The sequence below is a fragment of the Gouania willdenowi genome, chromosome 14, assembly GCF_900634775.1.
Source record: "Gouania willdenowi chromosome 14, fGouWil2.1, whole genome shotgun sequence".
Classification (NCBI taxonomy): domain Eukaryota; kingdom Metazoa; phylum Chordata; class Actinopteri; order Blenniiformes; family Gobiesocidae; genus Gouania; species Gouania willdenowi.
Window position 1 is genome coordinate 23,656,435 of NC_041057.1, and position 25,767 is coordinate 23,682,201.

General features: G+C 38.2%; 2 protein-coding genes across 2 annotated transcripts in view; both read right to left on the reverse strand.

Annotated features, from left to right (window-relative positions):
* The window catches only part of dhrs11a (dehydrogenase/reductase 11a), a 35,554-nt gene extending 26,461 nt beyond the window's left edge, over positions 1-9,093 (reverse strand). The window contains exon 1 of the mRNA XM_028466761.1: positions 8,772-9,093. Within this exon, the coding sequence (XP_028322562.1) occupies positions 8,772-8,903 (132 nt within the window). The 5' untranslated portion in view covers positions 8,904-9,093. The remainder of the gene's footprint in view (positions 1-8,771) is intronic.
* Positions 9,094-13,038: 3,945 nt separating this feature from the next.
* ggnbp2 (gametogenetin binding protein 2) lies at positions 13,039-25,744 on the reverse strand. The gene is made up of 14 exons (XM_028467418.1): positions 25,617-25,744; positions 24,469-24,602; positions 22,901-22,981; positions 22,519-22,772; positions 22,266-22,364; positions 21,205-21,318; positions 20,916-21,125; positions 20,657-20,831; positions 17,146-17,334; positions 16,901-17,033; positions 16,683-16,808; positions 16,430-16,575; positions 15,592-15,771; positions 13,039-13,762 (listed from the first exon to the last, which is right to left on the reverse strand). Exons 2-14 carry the CDS (start codon positions 24,559-24,561, stop codon positions 13,559-13,561), a joined length of 2,004 nt encoding a protein of 667 aa, XP_028323219.1. The 5' UTR covers positions 24,562-24,602; positions 25,617-25,744; the 3' UTR covers positions 13,039-13,558.
* Between the last annotated feature and the right edge of the window lie 23 nt (positions 25,745-25,767).

A 25,767-nucleotide genomic window follows, 5' to 3' on the forward strand; every position in this document is an offset into this window, starting at 1 on the left:
TCCAAAATCGCTCATCCCTAGTTTATATGTGTCTGCAGGCATACTCGCCTCTTTTCGTGTGTCCGACTCAGCAGCAACTAAGAATTGAATTCACTTAGTGTTTTCCTGACAATTTGACTTAATATAAAGAATATTGATTTAATGAAAGATTCTGTGTCCACGTGTTACATTATAACTTTAAATTGACCATAGCTAGCAGGCAAGTGTTAATGTTGAGCACTGGTAGTTTGGAAGCAGTTACAGAATTTGTAAATACACACTGACTCCAAAGCAACTTAAACATTAACAAACTGAAAAAAACCTTCCTCTGTGTGTGTTTAATGCCCTTTTTCTGTTCATGCAACCAAATACAAGCGCTTTCACACTACTACTTACAGACTATTAAAAGTTAATGTGTGTGTGTGTGTCGCTGCTGGGATGGGCCTTTATTGTGCCATTCCTGTGCAGAGCCCATGGTGACCGCACGTCTCCTCCTCCACTGCCAACTCTATCGTCTCACGGACAGCAAAGAAATGCTACTGCGCCATTACAATCTCAATTTTTTTTTTTTTTTTTTTTACAGAGAGCAAATGTTTAATATCACATTTAAATGCAGATTTAAAAAAAAAGTAATTCCCACAAAGAGCTCTATCTTTTGCTTGAGTAAAAAAAACTAAACAATAGCACAAAGGGAAGCTGAGAATCATCAATGAAGATATTTGGACAACTGCACTGCCTCTGAGCAACATGCCAGGTTTAGCACAATGACGGCAAGCCCAGTTTACATAGCAGTGAGAGAACAATACTTGCTTTGTCCTAAAGCTTTCACAGTTACTCTCTTAGGTCATTTACAATTGACGAAATCGGAAATTCAACACATATAAACAGCCAAAACACTTTAGATGATATATAATCTGATACTTTAATAATGCAGTTCAATTGAAAAAAATTATAATAATTAAAAAAGGGTTAGGCCTACTTTGGAGCAAATAATGTAGTTTGTGTTTTTAAATCACTATATGTCAAGTTAGAACATTAATAAAATAATTAGGTATTTACTACACAATGGCTACCTCATATTGCACATCTGTGCTATAACATGATTCAAGTATGAGTAAATGCTAATGTTCCCATCTTATCAGCTACGACTGACGCTCAGACGCTTGAGGACATAGTTCGTGGAAATCCTTTTTTACTTGGTTTGAAGTTACAAACTAGCGCTGAGATAAACTGCTATGGTTAAATATTGACAGAGGGAGCCATGTGACAAGCGTATGAATGAAGCGAGGCTATGTAATGCACAATTCTCACCTTGTGTAAAGTGCTTCAAGCATAAGTGGGTGTTTTTGTGTAGTCAAGGTGGAAAAAAATGCCTGACTTCAACAGAACATGTTGACGGAGAAGCAGCATTTCTTAGTAATTGAATCATGCTTGTAATCAATGCTGAGAGTGTGAAATCAGGGTTCTTGAAAATTATGTGATTTTTAGGGATGGATGATATAGGCTAAAAAAAAAAATTCTGGTGTTTATCACGGTAACAATAAAAAAGATTGATAAATAAAAAAATTATAAAAAAAAGAAACTGCTCATTCAGCGCAGACTTTCAAAAACGCCCAATTTCGCATACGTCAAAACCTGCATATGGCATGACAAATACTTGAACTTTCGTTGTAGGTTAATGTCAGAACTCTTCTCAAACCAGATTTGACATTCAACATGGTTTTTTTTCTTCATTCTCATACCTGGATCAGGATCCAGATCTTGACAAACTGTATCTCGTGATAGACTTAGACTAGTGGAATGATATCATGGCGGCAATATCTACAAACTTCAACCTGCTGCTAAATCCACATTCTGGATCAGATCCGTATGAAACACAAACTCTACATTTTGATAGAGGTCACAGCCCAACATCAATCCACCAAATTTAAATGAATACACAAGTTGTCTAAACCGTATAGGAAAGTCGTAAGGGGCTTTCCAAAGTTAATTTAAAAAATTGCTGATTCAGCAATCTGGATTGGATCCGGATCCTATTTGGTCAAATGTTGCATGTCATAGCCTTACATCATCTTGAAAAATCTTGAACAAATCAATGAAGATTTGACGGAGATATGAATTTTAGAAATTTTGCCACATGCTAAAGATAGGGAATTTTACGATTTTTAGTGACCTTGAACCTACCTTCACCAGAATGGAATGGAATGGTCTCATCTGTGTCCAAAAACCAATTCACAGAAAACATTTTAAGTGTAATCGTCAAAAATTGAGGACACTATCGTGTACACAAACAGATGCACATACAAACAGGAGACATTGTAACTGCATAAAGAAATGCACTGAAGCCTGAACATGTTGACCAGCTTGTCTTTCTGCATTTATTTGTTCTTCGAGGCATATACCTCAGTTAAGTTACACTAAAGCCAAAGTTGTATGTTATTTTTTTATTTTAAGTTGTTGGCACATGGCATGTTAAAGCCAATGTTTTGAGTGTAAAATATGCCAGTAAAACATATTTCATACATAATGTTCTCATAAAGGTGTACAAATTTACTGATTAGTTGTTTCTTAAGACATATATATATATATATATATATATTTTTTTTAAAAATCACAATAATTGCCTTATACTTTCATCTCAGGATATATTATATCATATCGTATCGTGACCTATGTATCGGGATACGAATCGTATTGCCAGGCAATACACACCTCTACTGTTTGACTACCTGATAATAAAATAAATAAAAACTGATGTTGGGTGAGAAACTGAACTAACTAGACTTGGTTGATGCTTCTCTATTTCTAACAAGTCTATGTGAGAGAACTGCATCACATGAATGACCTCTTGTTAAGACGAGCATGACGTCAGCCAGCCATTATACCTTCTTCATAAAAGCTGTCTAACACTACTTGCATCCAACGGCTCAAACTCCAAATTAATTGTCAATTGTTGACCACATATTGCACAGAGTTCGACTTTATTGTGGATATAGGTGTAGTGACTGAGCATTCTACAGCACAGTACTGCAATGTGTGGGTCAAGAGGTACAAAGCTTTAGGACTGACTCACATCACTGCAATATGGCTTCTATAGGCAGACCAGAGGGAACACCTGACTCTCCATAGTCATTATTTGCTCCTATGAAGTATTTCACATTGAATGTCTCACTAATGGACAGTCATAACCAAACCTCTTCATAATTAGCAACCCCATTATTTGCCACATTTGAATTTGCATTAAGAGTGATTATCACTGGTAGCAGTTAGGTTTCATGTGCAAAGGAAGGCATTGAACAAAGTGAATTCTTTTGTTGGGATAGCACCAGTCTGTAATACACACAGCACTGACATCAAGAATGTGATGAGTGCATACGAATGGTTCTGCCAAACCACGTGCCATACTGTTAAGAGTCTGACCTAATGTGAAAAAAACAAGGACTTTGTTTTTTTATGGGTTCTTTCACAAATTTCCAAACCCAAAACATTTCATTTAAGACATTAAAACTAATTTATTTCTCCTCCACATTGAAAAAAAAAAGAAAAGATTAATGAAAAGGAGCAGAAAGTAAAACCTTTATAACATCTGCTCCCTCCCTAAAAAAACAAATACATTAAACTAAAGCATTTTGCGACCCAGTCATTGTCACATCTCATTTGAAACCACAATACAGTCACACGTCTGTCTCATATTTCTTCACCATAATACATTTCACATTCTTTTTCAACATATTAAGTGATCTTGATAATGTGATGTCATCAATTATTCCATAGCCTGACCCCCTGAACTGAAATGCACTTTTCTTTTGTCACTGTTCTCAATGTGGGGGTTTAAATTACATTTTGTATGTAATGAAATATTTTTTTGTTCTGTGATAGAAACAGAATGACACATAAATAATGTGTCATAAATATAAAGTTAGACCTAATACAACTTAACTTCCGATACAATACCAATATTGCAGCATTAAATATTGGCTGATACCAATAGATCCGATGTGATATCAGCACAAATCATACGCACTTTTATTACTTATTTTGTTGTGTGGAATGTTAGAAAAGCCACTGCAACAGTAGGTACCGTATGTCGCGTAACAATTAAGAAAGCAGGCTTGTAATCGGATGTCAATATCATATCGGTACACTCTTAATTGATAATATTAGATTACATATAATATCAAAATTATAGCAGAATTATAGAACATATATACAAAAAACTAGGGCTGCCAACTTTGGTCGTTTAGTCCACTAAATTATTTGATAGCTTTGTGGTTGATTTTCATTGGTCAACCAGCAACGGTATCAGTTTCAATAGCATAAAAAAATGCCTGTCGGACTTGTATGTTTCACTTTTGCTTTGGTAGGTTCTGGTCAAAGCTTGAATTCATCCCTACAAAAAACACATAACCAGTTAAACATTTCATGACTCGTCTAATCCAAGCTTATGTTTACTATAACACATAATCTAATTTTGTTGGATTCTTCTATTGATTTAATCTGGATTATTTGGAGATTTAATGTGTATGCATTGTCTTATTGTTTTTAAACAACTCAAACATATTAGTTACTTTTGGTCATTTTGTCTATAACAACGTTTGTAATCTTCTGTTACACAGTTTGTTTAAAGCTTTCTGTTGGCAGCAGTGGTAAAAGGTTGAAACCCGAGAACATTTCCTCCACTCAGTGCCTTTCAATGATCAGTTATCAGATCTCCAAGCAAGGATGTCAAACTAGTTTTAGTGCAGAACAGTCTTGACTATAATAATGATTAATTTCTTCTATTGTTTTAGTGCAATAATTTACAATAACACTTGAATTATCTCGAACGCCCCCAATCACCCATATTTGTAGTTCAATCTTTTCATTAAACTTTTTTAGAAACATTAATAATGTTTCTGGACAGTCAGAAGAAAACAGATAAGTGGAGCAAACAAGACTTGAACCCATAAATCTTGCAGAACATTTCTGACACACCAGACCTTGCTGTGTTAACGGCAGACTTTAGAAAAGTGTTTTCTTTCCACTTATGAAGATCAAGCTGACATGCTCCACTCTGAGAAAGAAACACATTAGCATGTAATTCCATCTGACCCGACTCATTTTAGTTGAAAGTGTCCACATCAGCTTTGCTACTACACACCAGATTGCTATGGTTTATTTTGCATTTCATTATATTCTTATTGACTTGAAAATGTACCCAGAGTTAGTATGAAAGTACTGTATATCCAGCTTTAAATTTTTAATTTAATTTTTTTGGTCTTTTCTCCTTTTTCCCCTATCGTCTATTGCATTGATTCTCAACTGGTGGGTCAGAAGTGGGTTGCGGATAGGGATGGGAATTGATATGAATTTAGCGATTTCGATTCCATTATCGATACTGCTTATCAATTCAATTTTCTTATCGATTCTCATTGGGTGTTGGAATTAAATAATAGGATGTGTTTGCTGTAACTCTTTATTATAGTATTTTTGTCTCTTTAATAATAATATATACAAAAGCACTATATAAAATTATTACAACATATGACAAACATTTGAGAATATTTACAGTGATCCTTCTGAACTTCAACAACTTGATCCAAAACTAATTCAGACATAAAACAAATAATTCTTCTGTAAAAAAGAACATATTAACCAAAGGTACAGCTGCACTTGTATTTAAACGGTAAAGCTTTAGTTTAGCCTTTGTTTGCATTTCTAGAAATGGCCCTTCAGAGATGCCGTCCCCATTGTTACATGTGACATCATTGTGTGTGTGTGTGTGTGTGTGTGTGTGTGTGCGAAAGAGCCAACTAAAGACAACGATCAGTTCCAGTCCACCTCCCGTGTTCTTGCAAAAGTTTGTTGTTTTCAGAAGAAAAGGCCGTGCAAGAAGCAACTTTTGCACGAGTGTACAGAACCCGGAAGTGACTAGCGTAGCAACAGAGACGCTACAAACAGAGCACGGAGGACAGCACAGCTACGGGTGGAGGAGGTGGATTCTCTGCGGTGGATCGGAAACAACTATATGGTGGAAGGAGCTTCACTTGGTGCTAGCATAAACACAATGTACAGGACCTGGAGGAGTTAATCGTTATGTAATTGCACCGATAAGAGGAATTGAAATACAAGCAAACAAATGATTCCTAGGAATTGGATTACTGGGAACCGGTTCTCAGAAAAAAAAACGGTTTTCGATTCCCATCCCTAGTTGCGGATCTGTCCTGGGTGTGTCACAGACAGCTGGTCAAAAATAATTACTTAATGTTGCATGTTGGACTTGTCTTTTATTTTTAAAGAAACTTTTCCTTTGACAGGTATGCTATGAAATGCATGTTGATCCGGAAAATATATAGATTTGCTTTAAAAAGATTCTGTGTGTGTGTTTACAACAGCTATTTTAGAAAAACTGAATTTGGTCGGTTGAATTCTAAAAAATGTGGGTCGCGATTAATGACTGTTGGAAAATGTGGGTCCCAGGGTGAGACCAGTCGAGAACCCCTCGTCCATCGTATCTAGAGCTCGACCCCTTGATCGGTGCTACTGATTAACTGGGGTGACTTTAGCCAACACCAATTCATCGACATCGGTCAAATAGCAATTAATCAGTCGGGCTATAAAAAGTAAATCATATATTAACTTTACTTTTGCTGTGCAGAGATTCTGTCGCTCTGTGCTATGCTTTGAATTACCAGAATGACTACTAAATGAAAAGGTTTACAGTTATATTTTGCCTATTTTTTTTTATTAAAGTATCCATGTTTACTGTTTGACATTTGAGAAAGTTTATTTTTGAATATTTACTTACATTGTATCCTAAAAATGCAGTCTACACTAATCAAAGTTCCTTATTTTAATTTAGTAGTGTTTAGCTTTTTTGTCTTGAATCTTGTTTTGGGTATTGTCATAATTTTTGTTTATGTACAGTACATATATCCGGTGTGTATCAATGTTCTTTATTCCCATGGATTGGCTGATAAATCAGCTATTGATTGACACATATTGGCTGAGGTCAGCATTTAATGTGAACATTTTGAAATCTAAATTAAAAGCATTCATTTTGTCAACTGTTTATGACTGAGGGATTTTTTAATTATTATTTTATTGTTGATTTAATGTTTTTACTGTTGATTTTAAACTTTGTTTAATGTTTTTATTGATTTATCAAACTGTAAAGCCCATTGAATTGCCTTGTGTATGAAATGTGCTACACAAATAAAATTGCCAGCCCAATTTTGGTGTTGGCATCAGCCCTAAAAATCCCATATTAACCAGGCTCTAATGGTATTGTATAGTGAACTCGGTGTATTGTCCCACCCTAGTACCGTAGTTTACCTTCATTGTGAACAATTACAGCGAACCCAAAAATGCCAGAGACCGGGGACCCCCACTGTAGCTGAAGGTGGTTGAACACAGACATGAACATTGAAGAACAGCCATGTGGAGACGGGACCATCGCTAAAGTCAGCAAAATGATGGTCCATTGTTCTATGAATCTGTGATAACAGCATTTATTTATTGATCTGAATAATATCCACTGTTACCCAGGTAGTTCATTATTATTTGTGACATAAGTATATTGTCATCTTAAAGATGTAAATTATTGATTTAATCAGAAACAAAAAAGGGTTGAAAGTGACCAAAAATGGTGGAAAAGGTGGTGAAATTGGATTTTAAAAACAATTAGATGGGGCAAAAACAGACAGAAAAGTGGTAAAAAGAGTTCAAAGAGTCAATAATGGAACAATTACTTCAAACGGCTAATAATGGGGATGACAAATGGTGAATGAAGTTAAATGGGCAAACATAAGCATGAAATTTGATGAAAATAAGTTAAAAATGACAATAATGGGTCAACATATGCAATATTAGGTAAGGGAACGTGGTGGAAAAGTTTTTATAAGTGTTGAAAATGTCTAGAGGTGGAAAAAATGTGCAGAAAAGGCAATGAAATTCAATAGAGAAATTGGGATAATGTAGCAAAAATGCATTAAAAGGAGGAAATATATGGCAAGAAAAAGTGATGAAATAAGGTTAAAATATGGCAAGTTTGGTGTAGTTGCAGACAAATGGTAAAAATGAGCAAAAGTGGGAACAAATTATTTAAAAAAAAAAAAAAGGCTGTCTCTTAAGGCATCTGGCGACCCCGTCCAGTGTCTCGTGACCCCAAATGGGGTCCTGACCCCAAGGTTGAAAAGCCCTGGCCTAAACCACAAAAGAGGAAATATTACTTATAAGAAAATTATACGAGAATAACATCGTACGGGTTTTTAAACCAGTTATTTATTTATTTATTCAGTTTATTTCCGACATGGTTACATTCACTTTTTTTTTTTTTCTTTTTTGTACATGCCGAAAAAGGAGACGAGAGAAGCAGTTTGTTAAAGGCATGCATCAAATATGACATTTAGGCTTTAAGAATAGAACAATGGCAGGTGTGCAGGTGGTGTACAAAGGCATTAGTCAGTGGGTGTGGAACATCTCATAGTTTCTCTGGGTCGACGTTCAAGGTTCACTCATATCTGAGTAGGACTGATAGCTACAGACTGTGCTAACATGTAATCACACCATATTAAAGTGTGACAGCAGCATGTCAATGTGTGTGAATGTAGGACAGGGTCTCAGTCACACGTAGCTGACCCATGTTAGCAGAGGAACACCAGCTGTGTCCTCCACACTAGTCACACATAGGAGGAAAGCTAGCGGGAGCTAACGATTTATAGCTGCGTTCATGTGGCTTATCAGGTCAGCATCTTCCTAAACTCACCGCAGAGAGGACGTTTCTACAGTGCAGTGCAGTGTGAGGGTCGTACCTCTATTTTATCGACATTCCTGGCACAGCCGACCACTCTCATGCCTTGCTGGACCAATGCCCTGGCTACAGCCGCTCCAATTCCCACCGAGGCTCCGGTCACCAGGGCCACTCTGCCTTTCCACCGGTCCATCTCTCTCTACACTCAGCCCTCACACGGTCCGCTGCCTGCTTTCACCGACACAGTGCTCACAATGTGGGATGCAGCAGTAGCTCCAGCCGTCAGTACGAATGTGCACAGCCTCCACTGAGTCCAGATCCATGCGCTCCACCGACCCCAGCACCGCCTGATCAGCCCCTGTGTGCGTGTGTGTGTGCGCGTGTGTATGGTGGAAATGTTTGCTTCACGGCACCGCCCACTTTCCTTTGAGCCTCACAGGACCAAAGGAACCGCTGTGGCTCTCCAGCTCCCCCTGCTGAGGAAAATCAGAACCACACACCGTGTTCACCCATCTAACAGTTTTAACTTGTAATCAGGGTTGTGGTCAATTACATGTTTCAATTACAATTACATCTTCAATTATCCATGTTTAATTACAATTATAATGACCGGCATTTTTTGCAATTACATTTAAAATGATAATCTCCCCCTGAAAAACAATTACAATCAGAGCCGCGAGCGGCATCGTAGGGTCCAAAAGAGTGGCTAAATCAAGTGAAGCCCCTCAAGAAACGCATTTTTTTCCGGATGATTTTTAATCTTCAGTAGATCCTAAGTGTTCTGGCTGAGTATGAAATGAATCTCATGGAGCCCCTTTGACTAGTTTGCGCAAATGCATTTCCAGATCAATAATATATGTGGAGAAGTTCGTATGAATTGCACAGACCTGCCGGTCTTGCGGTTCCGTCGCATTTTTGGCGTCTATAATGCACGCCATGTGCGCATTCTTTTGAGATTTTTTTTCATTGCGCCAAATTATCTATTTTTTCAGCAGGCCTGAGGTGCTGAAAAAACTGAAAAGGGATAATAATAGGGGAAAAGAGCAAGAACAATAGGTTCCTATGGTCAGTATGGCCTTTGGCCCCTAATTATGTTCACAATTACCAAACTGGAAATAAATAAAACCTTAAAATTCCTCTTATGTTAACTTTCTGTTAGAATGTGTTATAACGGGTTAATTTGACCCATGTCTCAAATCAGATGTAATTAAATACAGGGCTTAGAGTCAATTACGTCTTCAATTACAACTCAAGTATGATTACAGTGACCAGCATTTTTTTCCAATTACTATTAAAATTACAATTATTATTTTTCCCCTGAAAGTCGATTACAATTATGTTCCCAATTACCAAAGTTCAATATTTATTAATAACAGTCAGTGAGCCGTTAATAAATAATTCCATAAAACATAACCTTCCTCTTGTGTTAGCATCTCTTACAGTTGGTGCTCCAGGCAAGAGTAGACTTCGGCAACAAAATGAAAGTAAAAACACACAATTAAACAACAAAAATACACTTAACAAAACCACACAAACCCTTTATTCTGTGCTGTTATAGATGCTCAGATTGATCACCATTCTGACATGAATGTTGTTAATGTGGCCCTTGGATCAGAAAATCACATTTTTGTGGCCCCCAAAAAAGGTATAGAGTAAACTAACACCACTATACCCTTTTCAGAAGAAACAGAACTGAGAGGGAAACGTCTTTATCTCACTTTATTGATTGAAGCCACTCATATCTTTTTTTTTTTTTTTAAATCAATCAATCAATCAATCAATCAATCAATCAATCAATCAATCTTTTATTTGTATAGCGCCAAATCATAACCAACGGTATCTCAAGACACTTTACAGTAGAGCAGTCTTAAGGACGGACTCTTCATTTTATGGATACACACATATGCATATATACGTATATACACATACATATGTATCCCACACCCAACATGAATTCATCATGGCGGCAAGGAAAACCTTCTGTTAAGCAGCAGGAACCTTGTGTGGATCCCATTCCTATGATGAACAGCCATCCACGTTATGCTGTGTTGGGTGTGTGCAGAGGAAAGGGTGGAGACAGAGCCGCTGAGTCTCTGTAACTCCACACTGAGGATCCCACGGACCTGCAAGACAAAAGCCAGAAGGAGTACAGGAGCAAACACACAAGGGAAGAAGCAGACATAGAGGGAGTGTTTGAAAGAGGAATGGGACCCTCTCCGGTCCCTCTCTAACCTAAATGACCTCTCTCTTAACGCCCTCTCCAACCTCTCTCCAACCGAGCATGCCAGACCCCCCCCTCGGCAGTCTATGCCTATTGCATCTTAATTATGAGCTATGAGCTGGTTCCTAACTAAAAGCTTTATCAAAGAGGAATGTTTTGAGCCTAACCTTAAAGGTAGCGAGGGTGTCTGCCCCCCGAACCGTGGTTGGTAGATGGTTCCAGAGAAGTGGGGCCTGATAACTGAAAGCTCTTCCTCCTATACTACTTTTAGAGATGAATGGAACAACGAGTAGTCCAGCATTTTGAGAGCGTAGTGTTCTGTGGGGATTGTATGGCACTACAAGCTCCTTGAGATAGACTGGTGCCTGTCCATTTAGGGCTTTATAAGTGAGAAGAAGAATCTTGAATTCTATTCTATATTTTATGGGAAGCCAATGCAGAGAGGCTAATACAGGAGTAATGTGATCTCTTCTCCTAGTTTTAGTCAGTACACGTGCTGCAGCATTTTGAACCAGCTGAAGTGTCTTAAGCGACTTGCTCGGGCAGCCTGCTAAAAGAGAATTACAATAATCCAGTCGAGAGGTAACAAAAGCATGGACTAGCATGCTTTCATTAATTCCATTAAATCCATTAATTTTATTCATGTTTATTAATTTACTTTAAAACATAAAAAAAAAAATAGAATTTGTATTAGAGGTTTGTCAAGTGAATGTGAAGGATGGGTTGAAATGTATTAATCGTATCTGTTTTTTTTATTTCTTATTTCACTTTGAGAATTCAGTTTTAGCGCCCCTCCCGAAAATGGCGCCCCAGACGACCACCTGACTCGCCTACGCCCAGAGCCGGCCCTGATCTCTTATAACGGGTCAGTTTTGACCCATGTCTCAAATCAGCTGTAAAATATTATCCATCATCTAATTTGTTTTTCATCTCTTGGTTTCCTTGTTAGGTTTCCTAATCCATGAAAAATATTGGTATTAATATATTTGGTGTGAGCATCTGAGCCTTTTTCCTCAAGAGAAGAGACAGGTAATAGGAAAACTTGATCAGAAACATATTTTAATCATTATGCATGTATAAACCATAAAACTGTAACATAGTTACAGTTTTGCATTTAATTAAATTGTATTTTTTTTTAATTGAATTTCGATGACAATTACAAAGTCAATTATCTTAAATTACAATTACAACAGCATTGAGATTTTTTCGATTACAATTGTATTTACATCATAATTGTAATGAATTACCTATTACACAATTATAATTGACCCCAACCTTGCCTGTAATCCATGGAACAATTCCAGTCTCAGCCCCTGTACCAGCTGTAACACAGATTTCCAGGCTATGCAGCCCATGTATTCAACACAAGTTTCTAAAGTCAGACCTAACCCTACTACCAGACTCCTACATCACGTGTTTGACGAAGATAGTCCTGGTGAAACAAAATGATCTGAAGTACTGGTAATTCTTTTCACATTTTTCAAGATTTGAAAAAAACCCTTTTAATAATCACACAAAAACAAAAGCAAGTTGAGGTTCAACACAACAAAGAGATACTGTAACTGTGGCTTAAACCACAGACTACAAAGCACGTTTAAACAAATCTCAAATATAGCAATTAAAGTTGTTGCCAGATATTCAGTTATCTGGATCAGTCATCCTTATAAGAATCACTTTAAAGGGTTGAAATATATAAATATATTTAAAATTGCATTAATAACCATACAGTTGGTCCAACTGTATGGGTACCACCATTTCTTCAAAAAATGGCAATGACATGAGCTACCCCGATCCAATCCAGATGAAACTTGGTATATTAATTGAGGAATCAACCCAACATAACTGTTTCAATTTTCATAAAGATCAGAATTGTACAAAGCTACTGCTGTAGATATATTTTTCCAATTAAGAAAGATAAGGATTATTTGATATTCCAAACTGATCCAGAATCAGTATATTGATCTGAATCCACTGAATCCAAATATATTGGATACTTCCATAGCACAAGGTTCATCTTTGTCAAATCCACTTATGACATGCTGACAAATAAATTACAGTGAAAATATTACCTTCTTGGCTGAGGTAAAAAAAAAAAACAACACATCAATAATATATAAATACTCTTTATTTAGTTGATTAGCACATTGCGCTTCTATCATCACACCCAAATTCTTATTACAAATGGATGTTTATTCTCTGCCAATTCTCAATATTTACGATTTCTGTACACATACTTTTCATGCCTACAAAGACTCGTCACCGAAAGAAAATCACTGCAGAAACATGAGATGAAAAAACATTCAAATAAGACTTGTAAAACATACCCCTAATATCACAGCTTGAAAAGCTCTTAAACCAACTCCACCATGTTTTTTCCCCCAACAACCCGACAGTGAAACTTCTACTAATAAGTGAACTTGGTCAAAGAGAACAATAGGGGAGAAAGTGCCTGAGAAAAGAGATGAAAATGTGTTTTGGTGAAAAAGCGACACAGAAAAATCAAACCTTGTTCACCTTCAAGTACAAGAAGACTTCATAAAGTACACCAAAGATGTATCTTTTTTAATAATGCTGCAGCAGTAGTCGTGACTTATTTCTAAGTGGTCACTAAGTGGTCACTAATGCAGTTAATTGACACTTGTCGTGGGTAACCATTCACCACAGACTGGTTGGTTTTGCTCGGTGCTACGGCAGTAGTTGGTGAACTTCTCTTTCAGCAGTTGTCGGTACTGATGGCGGTTGTTGTAGAAGGACTGGTTACTTTCTAAAAATGCCTGGATTTCATCCTGTGTGAGACAGTTGTCTTCATCAGAGGCCACTTCTGAATCATCCTGAATGAAGAACACATGAAGAACAGGTTTGCGAAAGCAAGACTTGTAAACCATATTTTCTCTGTCATATCAAAAGAAAAGATCTTCCTATTAAACTGGATTTCATGTGCTCCCTCATAGCAAAGCAATGTCTGTATCCATATTAGTCGTTTGAGGGCTTTACACAATCAGGATTTTTGGGCCGATCAGAGTAAAAAAACAAAAAAAACAATAACCAATCACATGAATACCGGTTGTTTTTTTAGGTAACGACTGAATTCCTTCAGTAATACCTGATACAGATTCACAAAAAAATCAAATGGTACTATTTTTCGGGACCTAAGCACAGCCCTGTGACTAGTTGGTGGTAACCTCTAGGTACAGTACCTCACGATACGATACGCGATACAAAGCTCACGATAACGATTGTCTCACGATATGACGATACTGCAATTATCGATATATTGGTCAGAAATCAATCTACGATAATCTATGACATAAGAAAAAAAAGATTAAGTGATAAAATACAATTTTTATTTTATATCTCTGAAAGACAATAAATTGAAAAAGTGTCCTATGAACAGTGACACTATTTTAGTGCAACATTTCTGTAAATAAGTGTCAACATATCAATGTAAATGAATAAGTATCTAAATAGTGCTTTCTGTAAACAAAAAATAGGGTCTTTCTTACCAGTGACACCAGTATAGTGCAATATTCCAGTAAACAATATATTGGTTCCTTCAACAAACAGTCACAAAATGTTTATGAAGACATACTTGCACATTTTAGTGAAAAAAAACAAAACAGAAAAGGTTTTGAAAAAAAAAAACAAAACAAAACAAAATAAAAATCGATACTTAGCGGGAGCATATCGATAATCGATCGTGCGGAAAAATATTGCAATATATCGCCGGATCGAGATATTGTCACACTCCTACTTGTGACTGAGAGGGAGTTGAAGAGTTGAATAATTTCCATAATCAGAATTAGAATCAGAATTCCTTTATTAATCCCGGGTGAAATTGCTTTTGTTACAGCCACAGAACACATCACATAACATTTGTTGTCAGTGTGAGTGTGTGGCCTTTTAACTGTGAATGAATGCCCTAGTCCCTCGACCACTGTGCGGAGTGAGGGAGCGTGTGAACGGAGCAGATCGATAAAATAAACGTTGTAGCTGTTGAATTAAACCGGAGTCCCATGTCATACTCAATGACTGCTGTGAAGCAACTACATGAGAGTTGGAGATGAAGCTGCAGAGGCAGACCACACTAATGTATTAGCATTAGAAGCAAATACATATTTACTGACTGTGGCATCGCAAAACCTGCTGTTGCTTGTCGTCCATATTCACAGGTGTACAGCGGAGGTGTGGCGCACACACGCGCACGTTTGGCTGTCCAACACTGCCCCTAAAAGGACAGAAGTGTCCGCTATGAAAATAAATGGGAGACATCACTCTGCTTTAGGACTATCACTTTTAACATGGTCGGGCTGAATAAATAAAATACGCACACACAGGTTTACAACTTTGTGCACAAATACGAGTGAAAAAAAGAAGTGTCATGTAAAGCTAACAACTCTTCGGTGTAAATGAGAGGGATAAAACAGTGCAATGGGAGCATCTACAGAAAGTTTTATCACTACAATGATTACAGCCGATCACAATAATTGCATAAAATGCAAAATATCAGCCGATGCGATATAGCCAATCAGATTGGTGTAAAGCCTAGTTGTTTGGAATTCTTTCACCCATTTTTTTTGTTTCTGCAGCTTACGTGCATAAAAACACCAGAAAAACCTCGTCATAGACAGTAAATGGTTGTAATAATGTATTACTGACTTACCAGGAGTTCCTCAAGACTAAAAGTGGTCTCTGGAGGCCTCACATGACCAATGAGTTGTTTCAGATGAGCTGTCTGTGGTAACCTGAGAGCCAGGCTTGAAAGGATTTCTTTGGTTCGACAAGAGTGTGTCACACTGCGGCCTTGGCTCTCATCAGACATGCATCCTCCACCCTTTGGTCCCTGCAGGAATAAACATCAGATATGAATTAATGAACATTGCCGCACACAGAGTGGACCAGGTTCGTCAGATAGGATTCATTGGTCCCGGACCAAGTCCTGAGCAATCCTGGCCATATAAAAACATTCAGGACTGATGGTGCCTCATTGCAGACAAATTCATGATGTAGATTAGCCCACTGACCAATAAGAGCAAAGCATAAAGTCACATGACTGGCGTACTGGTGAATTGAAATGTTATGAATACATAAATCAAAAAAAATTTGAAGATTACGACGAAACACTGTTATGTATCTACTGGTGGCCCACGTTTCTTATGATCAACTTCTGTGTGTGCTGACAGATGCCATTGGTAGTGCTAGGTATTAAAACATAGAAAATAGATTTTTACTGGCCCCCAAAAAGCTGTGTAATTATTTTGTAAAAGTCTGTAATTGTAAATTTTCTAATAACTATCATTTGCCTGTCTTACTTGGATACTACTTGGACCGCTAAACTGCTGGTAGAAATCACGTAAGATACCAGCTAAAATAAATCCTAAACAGTCTTATCCTCTCTGTGTGCGGCGACCTGGTCCAGGACCTGGGGAGAGAAAGGGCTGCAGTGGACTTCCCAGTATTTTTGGTCCTGGAGAGTACGCTCTGTGTGAGGCATGCTTTACCTGCTCACTGCTAAAGCTTGTTCCTTTTTGTTTCTGATTTTTGCTCTGGCATTGAACGCTCTCCTCAGTGTGTGTCCAACAGTCCACTAAACAGTCGGTTCCGACCTGCTCCTTGAGTTCAGCACAGCAAAGATTGGGGTCATCTCCTTGAGACAGTTGAGAGGAAAAAAAATAAATCACATCCTAATATGTTGAAAAGATGCTCAATAATGGCTGCAGACAGAAGTGAGATCGTATGCATGTTAAAGCCAACCTGCTTCGTCGTGACTGCAGATGCCTTCAGAACATGCAACATCTGAGCCTTCTCGTGATCCCATCTCACTGCCCTCCACACTTGACGAGTAGCCACAGTCACTACTGTTGCTGTGGGTGGACAGATCTGGAGAAACACATGGTGGAGTTTCAGATTTAACATATTTTGAACTAATGAAATTCTTCTTTCCTTGGAGAAATGTCTGCCGGCTGTTGTACCTTTTTTATCGCCACCTTGACAGTTACAAGTTGTGCTCTCATTGGTGGCCATTCTTCCTTCACAACCGACCTCCTCTTCCTCATCTTGACTCCCACAGGCCTTGCAACTGCCCTCCATGGACTCCAGAGAACCCTACAGTGGAGTGAGAAAACCATAGATAATTTCAAACAGATGTAGCTGTAAAAAATGACAAAAGACCTTTAAGTTAGCCTAAAAGTGGAGACTTTTGATAAAGGAAGATTACTTCAATGGAAATGTTCCCATTGTCTTCAATTTCGTGTCCAGGCATGTCAAATCCACATTTATTTTTGCGCCGGTTCTTTCTCTTCAGCCTCTTTCTCTCCTGCTTCAGCTCCTTGGCTCGCTCCTCCTCAGAGAGCTCCTCAACCAACTGCTCCAGTCGACTGATGCCCTGCATCTTCTCAACTGCCATCTGCACAAGGGACAAGAAATCCAATGAGCTCGGGCAGTAGTGATGTGCCACAATGTATCGAACACAAAACCAGCACAAAAATGCTCACCACAGTTGTTTTGTGACATGGCAATAATTACATTTACTGGGGAACTTGGCACGAGGTCTAACTGGTGCCAGAATAAAGACCGTTTCAACTATACAGTAAGGTCCTATGCAGTTATTTTTATTAAAGTGATCAGGACCCAATTCAGCTATCAACTGTATGTGTCAAACTCAAGGCCCGACAGCAAAATCCAGCCCTTGAGAGTAGTGAATCTCAAACTGGGGTTCGAGCTCCTCCAGGGGTCCTGGAGCTGTTGCTTATTATTAATGTTGTATCATTACTGAAGTGTATAACTACATATGGGAACCAATGCCCCAATAAAACAAACCAGTATATGGCTGGACATCACTGTGAAGTGCAATGGATCTGGCTATAAAATCAGTCACACCCAAGTCACACCCAATTCCTTACTTATTGTAAAAAAAAGTGGGCATGGTTATGCCGCAGGTTCTGCTCACTTCCTTAGTTTAAAAGAAACCAAGCCAATCAGAGTGGTACAGACAGAACGTCATATCTCCTGCGCCAAACAATGTCAAAACATACATGGCACCCGCCACATAGAAGACGTTCTCTGTTTTAAAAGACCTGGATATATCGTTGAAACCACAAGAAGAAGAACTGGCTTAGCTTGTTGTGCTATGGTCATCACGTTAGCTTTTCGTTTGATTGGTTACTATGCACTGGTTTGTCCCGCCCCGCTCATCTCCCCAGAACTCAAACGCCTTATGAATGCTTCCAGACTAATCGCCTGTATTAAACATTGAATAACACAAGGAGATTAGGATGGATTTCCGGTTAATAAAAATCGGCCATACATCAAAAACATTTTATGATGTATAAAAGACTAGTACAGGTACTCCTTAAGTTTATTACTACTACATGGTGATTTTTTTCTTTTCCAACAGGGATCTGGACAGTGCAATTGAGACCCAGTCCTTTACTGATCCTACTAGGCATCTCAGGAGCCTCAGAAAACCCCTCAAAAGCTCAGTACCGATTACTGTCGCATGTTCCTCTCTGTGGTAAAAAATGGCTTCAGCAGCGTTGGAAAGTATTAGAACTTCTGTCCTTCAGCCAATGGATGACGAGCCTAACAGATACCCTCCACTTGGTGAAAACCGGATATGTTCTGATAGACAGATTAAAGGAACATGAGAAGATCTGGAGACCAATGATCACCTTCTTAGTTATAAGGAAATTTGTCATGTGTACCGTCTTAACATCTACTGTTGCCAGGAGTGCACCCCAGGGTTGGTAGGGTGGGTGTGCTTGTTTGTTTTTGTGTGATTTATCATTAAACACCATTGTAATTACATACCATCTTCTCTGTTCTGTTTATATGCTTTGCTGTTTTGTTTGTTTTTTGTTTAATCATGTATTTTAACCTCTTAAGCCCCAGCCACTTTTCGCTAAAAATGACATACCCATAACATATCACATTTTTCTAAGCTTCTACATGACCTACTTGGCTAATTTTTGTCCAGATTGAAGTAGGACCCGTAAATAGAAAAACTAGAGATTTACATCAAATATAAACCCAATTATCATTAATGAAGGCTGTAAAAGCAGAAATAATTGAACTAATGTATGGACATAACTGCAGCAAGTTTGGTGATGATAATAAACATTAGGCCAAAGATGCATGTTTTTTTAAAAAAAAAGTTCAGGCGGAAGCCCACTTTGCCACAACTGTGCCAAAGTTTTCCACAAGTTTGGAAACAAGTGTGTAACTGTAATATGTCAGTGAAATTGATTCCAATCATTGTTAGTCTTATATTTTACCACTATATGTTGCAATTTGGCTTAAAATAAACGCACATCAATTTTTATTCAGATCTCTGCGGTGCCATGCACAATGCTAATTTTGTTTCCTGTTTATGGTGCTGTTATGCATGTGTCTAGTTCAGCAATGCTTTGACCAATCAGAATGTCTGACACTGCATTGTAAAGCTCAGAGCCTGTGGAAATTGGTGATTTAAAACACTAAGGAACCAAACTTTAGCCCTGCCAAATCAGAGCTGGGTAAAGGAGGGAACGAGCACTAAACGCTCATTGGACGGATTCCTCGGCTGAGAAGTGCTCAGATGTGTGTAATTTTTTCTTTTTTTTAAACTTCATTCATCACCGTAGTGAAATTCTTCTCTGCATTTTTTTACCCAATGGAGCAACTTTTGATAATAAACAACAAAGGTAAGACAATTTGCCATCATTGCTGATATCTTCCACTGCGTATTTTGTTTGTGGTGTTGCTTTGGTAGGTAACATATTCGACCTGTAGTTTGATGTAGGCTCTTGGTATAGAGCTTACAGCAGTGAGTTTTCAGAGTTGTCTACTTTTCCCTCTTTGAACAAAATTGCCTGGTGTGTGTGCTATGGTCTTTTGTTCTGAATGTAAGTTGGCTACAGTTTTAGCTGAGTTTCTTAGGATTACAGAGATGTACAGAATGTGTGATTTAATTAATTTTTTACAACATTAAGACCCGTGAGAGTCACAGAAGCTGGAGCTGTCCCCGCCGGCGGGTCCAATGAGGTTAAAATTGTAGGGAAGTGCTGCATTGCACAAGGTGTTGTGTTTATGCTGATACTGTTTCTGCTTCCCAATAAACATATTAGAAACCAAGTTTATTTCTACTACAAAGATCTTAAATATTTAGGTTGAAACATTCCAAGAGTAGATGATTGCCAATGGCATTAAGGGCTACAAATGACAGTAAATTGTGTTTATCTGTGCTCAATATTTGTTTAAATAATTGTGTTCTTATTTGCAGTTTCCCATGCTTTTATCAGATGACTGCAGTCACTTAATCGCAAATTGTCAGTGAACTAAACTTTTCTAAAGCACTCAAACAACCAATATCACAAAATTTCCCTAAATTAAACAAAAATTTGTCACAAAACATAGAATTTTTCGAGTAAAGAACCTGCAGGGACTGATACTCTTTTTCATTTAGTGCAAATGCAAATGTCAAATTTTGTTTTTCCCACCTAAAATCTGCCCACTTGAGATGGAAGTGGTTTCTTTTTGCCTGATATAGTTTAATGAACAATTAATTTGACAGTATTCTAGAATATAAATGGAATAAACCATTCCATTTTGGAAAATGATTCAAATGTTTAAAAACGAGTCCAACAGAACACACAAGTGTTGTGCTAATTTTGTAAATGTCCTTGTTTTCTCGCCAAACCGTGACAATGTGTTGTACTATTTTTCTGACCTGACATTGTAGCTGTTTATACCTCAAATCGCTTGCGTAGAGCATCAACGCCCAAGTGAAACAATATCTGCCAAGTCTGCTCCTCAGCTCTCAGTCTCTGCCAGATTCTGTGCAGCCTCTCATACAGGTGAATACCCAGGCATGTCAGGACTTCCTCTTGTGCAATGTCGATAGTCTTTGCATGTCTTTCTCTCCTTCTGTTTAAAGGACAATGCAAGTATATTTGGTTGAAAAAAAAACACAACACCTTAAGAAAATTTCATTAAATGAAATTCACTCACTCGTAGCCACCGGTGAACTCGGGTTCAGCCCGGCTCAGAAGGTGGGCAATGAAGTCTGTTTCACAGCACACATGGATGTGGCGTTCGTGTGGGCAGCAGCATAATCCTTCAAATAGAGTAGTGCAGTATCCTTTCTCTTTACTGCTTTCCACCTCCCCGACCAAGATGTTATATGCCCTCAGTACTTTATTCTTACAGTCTGTGCAAAATCTGTGAGGAAAAATACTGATCAATATCATTCAAACTGTGTTAGCATGCAGAAATCAGTGCTGTAATGTTACCACATTACCTATGTTTACGCAAGTATGTCTCCAGTGTCTCAAGTAAACAGGTGCTGTCAATAACGACGACCTCATCCCTGCACTCCTGAGACATCCGCTCCCAGACATCCATCCAGCTTCCCCTGAAACACATGCATTTTATTATGACAAAATCACTTTAAAATGATTTTGCTAGAGTGATATACATTCCTTTAGACTGATTCAGAGGGCCAAAGTTGAAAATGTTTTTCGTGTATATTTAATGAGCATTATCATGTGACATAACAATATTTGTATTGTTTTCAGACAGTATAAAACATTTGTAATACCTTTAAATTGGAACCATATTCAAAGTAGACGTATGCTGCGTTCACACCGGATGTGTCACGAAATCTTCATGCCTCCAGATTACATACAAAGTCAATGAACAAATGCAACCCAGATGCAAAATTGTTCCTGAGCGGCAGTGTGGTCCGATCTGCGCGTCAAGAGCGTTGGCCGTGCAAGCGTGCTCCCAATATTTGCACATTCGCACGAGTTGAAAATATTGAACTCCTGTGACTGTTTCGCATGACGAAAGCCAATCAGAGTCTTTGTTGACGATGACGTCAGGCCATCAACACGGACACCGGTCTGTTCACCCATTCAACCATGGAGTAGAAGCTGTGTGTGACCACCTGGAGCTGTATGACAACCTTTTTAACTGGGACCGGACTAGGAAGGATTTGGCGTGGAGGAGAATCAACGAGGAGGTGGTAGTAGAAGGTAAAAGTTCTCTCTGTAGTTTTCATCTTAGAAAGTCGGCACTGAGCTAGGATAGCATTAGCCGCTAATCATACTGGCTTTTTTCACTGGTGGTTTATGTTTATGAGAGGAGAAAAAGGAGCGCAGAACCTCGCTTCAGCAGGCAGTGAAACTAACCGAGTTGGATGTATCACCGGTGGGTGGTGCTTCGCTTCAAACGCGCATATGAAGCAAATGGGGACATTTTTTGATCCTGCAAAACCTGCGTAATGTTTCGTGCGGCAGACGCGTCGCGCCGCAGAAGACGCCTTCGGTGTGAACGCAGCATTAGAAGAGAAATACTCACCCAAAGGGTTTAGGCTTATGCGTGTCTAAAGAATGCAGCTGGCATCGTTTGTTCTTCTTACTTTTTGGAATGGAATCAATCATTTCATTTAACTTTGACCTGTAAATACAGTACAAAACATAACTTTTACACACCACTAGCTAAAACAAGCACAATTCCAATATTTGGCCTTTAGCTATGATTAGTAATTAATTTTAATTTTGGTTGATCAATGTTAATTAAAGCTTATCATTCTGACTTCTCATAGACTTACCCCTGGACGTAGAGGAGAGCATAGAGCTTCTTCACATCGGTTAAACATGCACTTGTGACAGAGAGCGTGCCTGCGGGTTTCACCATGAGAGGATCCAATGCAGGTTTCCCTGATACCACCAAATGAGAAAGAAGTCGCTCCACACTTCGTCTACAGCCCACACACGGCACCAACTGAGATAATGCACTGTACACCTCTCCAGACGTCACCAGCATGGCCACATTCAAGTCCTGTTTGCTCAACCTGGAGAAGTGCTGCAGATGAGGGAATCAAACATTATGTTGATAAATCATGTAAAAGCATGTTGCATTCATTTATTAGTTGAGAATGAACCAGACAATAAACAGAAGTAAATTAACAGTGTGTCAAAGTCATCACTTGCCTCAGAGAACTGTTTCCAGTGAGCGGTGTGAATATCTTGGTTGTCAACCTCCACCATACTGTCAGAAAACTCCATCACCATCTGACATGGAGATCACAATCAAAGTTAAAGGGGCCGTAGTAGTTAAAGAACAAAACACTGCTTACATACAAGTGTTCCTTTCAGGGTTAGGGTCAATTATAAATGGAAATTGAAGAATTGATCATTAATGACAGTTATGACGTAATGATGATTGTAATTTTTAAAATCTGCTTCTGTTGTCATCGTAATTGAGTTCAGGAATTTCACTTTATAATTGGCATGTAAATTCTACAAACACTGTCATTTATAATATAATTAAATGCAAACCATTTAGAAAATATATACATCAAGGTGAATGATGATAAAAAAAGGCTGAGACGCACACACCAAAAATATAAATACCAAGGTTTTCATTGATTAGGAAGCCTGACAAGGTAAAAACAAATGAGATGATAAATAATATTTTTTTTTTACTGTATTTCACAGCTGATTTAAGACATGGGTAAAAACTGACCCATTATCATAAGAGATGCTAACAGAATGCTAACACACGAGGAAGGTCACATTTTATGGAATTATTTAATAAAGGCTGACAAATTCTGATTTTTTTTTAAGCTATAGGGAGCCATTGCAAAAGAGTCAAAGAGCCACATGAGGCTCCAGAGCCACAGGTTGCAGACCCCTGGTCTAACAGTGGACAGAACGTTCCTAAAGATATGAATGAGCAAGTTTATAGAGGATAGACGGTTCTCGAATTAATGGTAAGTTACAACATATTTTTGTTTAATTCAAGAAGCAAATGCAAAACGGGGCACTTTGTTCAACATCAGTGCCTACTGCCTACGCAATAACACACTTGTGAAAGCTTTAAAATAAAGAGCAAAATGTAATATCACACCCTTTGGATAAGGACTAGAATTAGTCTCAGTTCTACAATACAGAGTACATCGCACTCACTGTGAATAATACCTTTAGCACTACTGATAGACCGATACATCGGCCGGCCTATATATCGGCCAATTTTTGCATTTTTTACAAGTATCGACATCGGCCGATGCGGGCTGCTGCGTTTGCCGATCCGCATTATTTACAGAGAGCAGAAATATGTTTTACTTGTTCTTTTTCTACAACACCTGTTTTTAATATTTGTTAAATATGTTTTACTTGTTTTTGCTCCACATCACCTGTATTTAATTTTTGTTAAATGTTTTTTACTTGTCGATCTACCTCACCTTTGTTCAATTCAATAAATGTTCCTTTTTTCAAAATTGAGACTTGCACCATTTGTTATCATTACTGTGTAATTTTTATGATGCAAAAGTAGTATTGGCTCAAGAAAATTGGCAGTCCGTATCGGTCATCGGCTAAGGCTGATGAAAAAAAAAAAAAAATCCATATCGGTCTATCTATATTTCGCACTATTATTCTGTCTTAGTAAGAACAAAAATAAATACGATCTGCTTTTATGTTGTATTGCTGCAAAGGTTAATTTTCCTTTTGTGATCAATAACGGTGTATTCTATTCTAGTAGAAGCTGAAGAACTGACCGTGAGCACATCTTCCACATAGAGAGGGATCTGCCTTGCCAGGAAAGAATAGTCATCCTCCCCTTCTCTGCAAACTGCCACCAGTCGTGCCATGTCGTCCAGTCCCTGTTGAGGTGAAGCGTTCACACCACACACTGGGAACAAACAAATAGCCTCATTACAGCTAATGCTAATCTGCACTAGGTCACAGCAGGCTAAGTACAAACACCTAAAAACGTTCATAGAAGTATTCTGTGGCTTTACAACGTGAGTTGCTTTATTATGAGTAGTGCAACTACTACTCACAATAAAACATGACCGGACCGTGTTCGTTGACTTCTGTCCTGACCCACATTTTTATTTTAGCAAAACAACCACAGCTACCATACACATGAGTATATTAAAAGATAGACTACGTAAAGAATTAAAAAAAAAAAAAAAAAAGCTTTTCCTCGATTTGTGATGGTGGAGAAACGAATTTTATTTTTTGTAATGTATAATTCAAATCTGGACCTAATTTAAGAAGAAGAAGAAGAAGCCGGCAACTAGCCAATGTTACGCTCAAACTGGTGACCCCTTAAACTGGTGGCTAACTTCCTACTTTCTTAGTTGGCTGTGCTGGTTGAAGAATGCAAAAATATGTTTGGATAATATCAAAAATATGACCTTGTTGCATTTTTTTTTTTTTTTTTTACTTCAAACCAACAGTGCAGAATAATAATACTTAATACGTTATGACTCAGCATTACTCTGTTTTAGCACCTTTTTTTTTAACATGACGAGGTTCAGCTACAATTGTCTGATATAGCAAACATGAAACCCATGAAGACGAAATAATTTCAAACTGTGCCTAAATACTTTATTCTGAGTTGATAACCAGGGGTTGTGATTATAGCTTGGCAGCTGATGTAGCTACTCGGAAGCTACTCATACATCACCTAAAACGGACAACATTTGAAGCGTAACACCGCCGTAAAGTTGGCTAATACTTGCTAACGTTGCTGTCAGGGAAGCTAGCATTAGCTTGCTACAACACAAAACTTCACTCGACTGAAGAGCTACTTACGTTCGTCACCCTTTTTCAAATATTGCTGACGCCGAATATGACTATAGAATTAATGGCCTTTGCTAATGGAGGAAGAAAGTCGATGAGAAACGTAGATACTCACGGTAATCTGAAAGTTCCACTTTAATACGTGCAACAGTAGAGCGATCACTGAGGAGGAGCCGTCCTCACTGAGCTCACCTTTGGCCACAGTACGAACGCCTCCCGCTATTCTGTCTGCGACCTCTAGGAGTCGCCACATCTTCACTCACGCG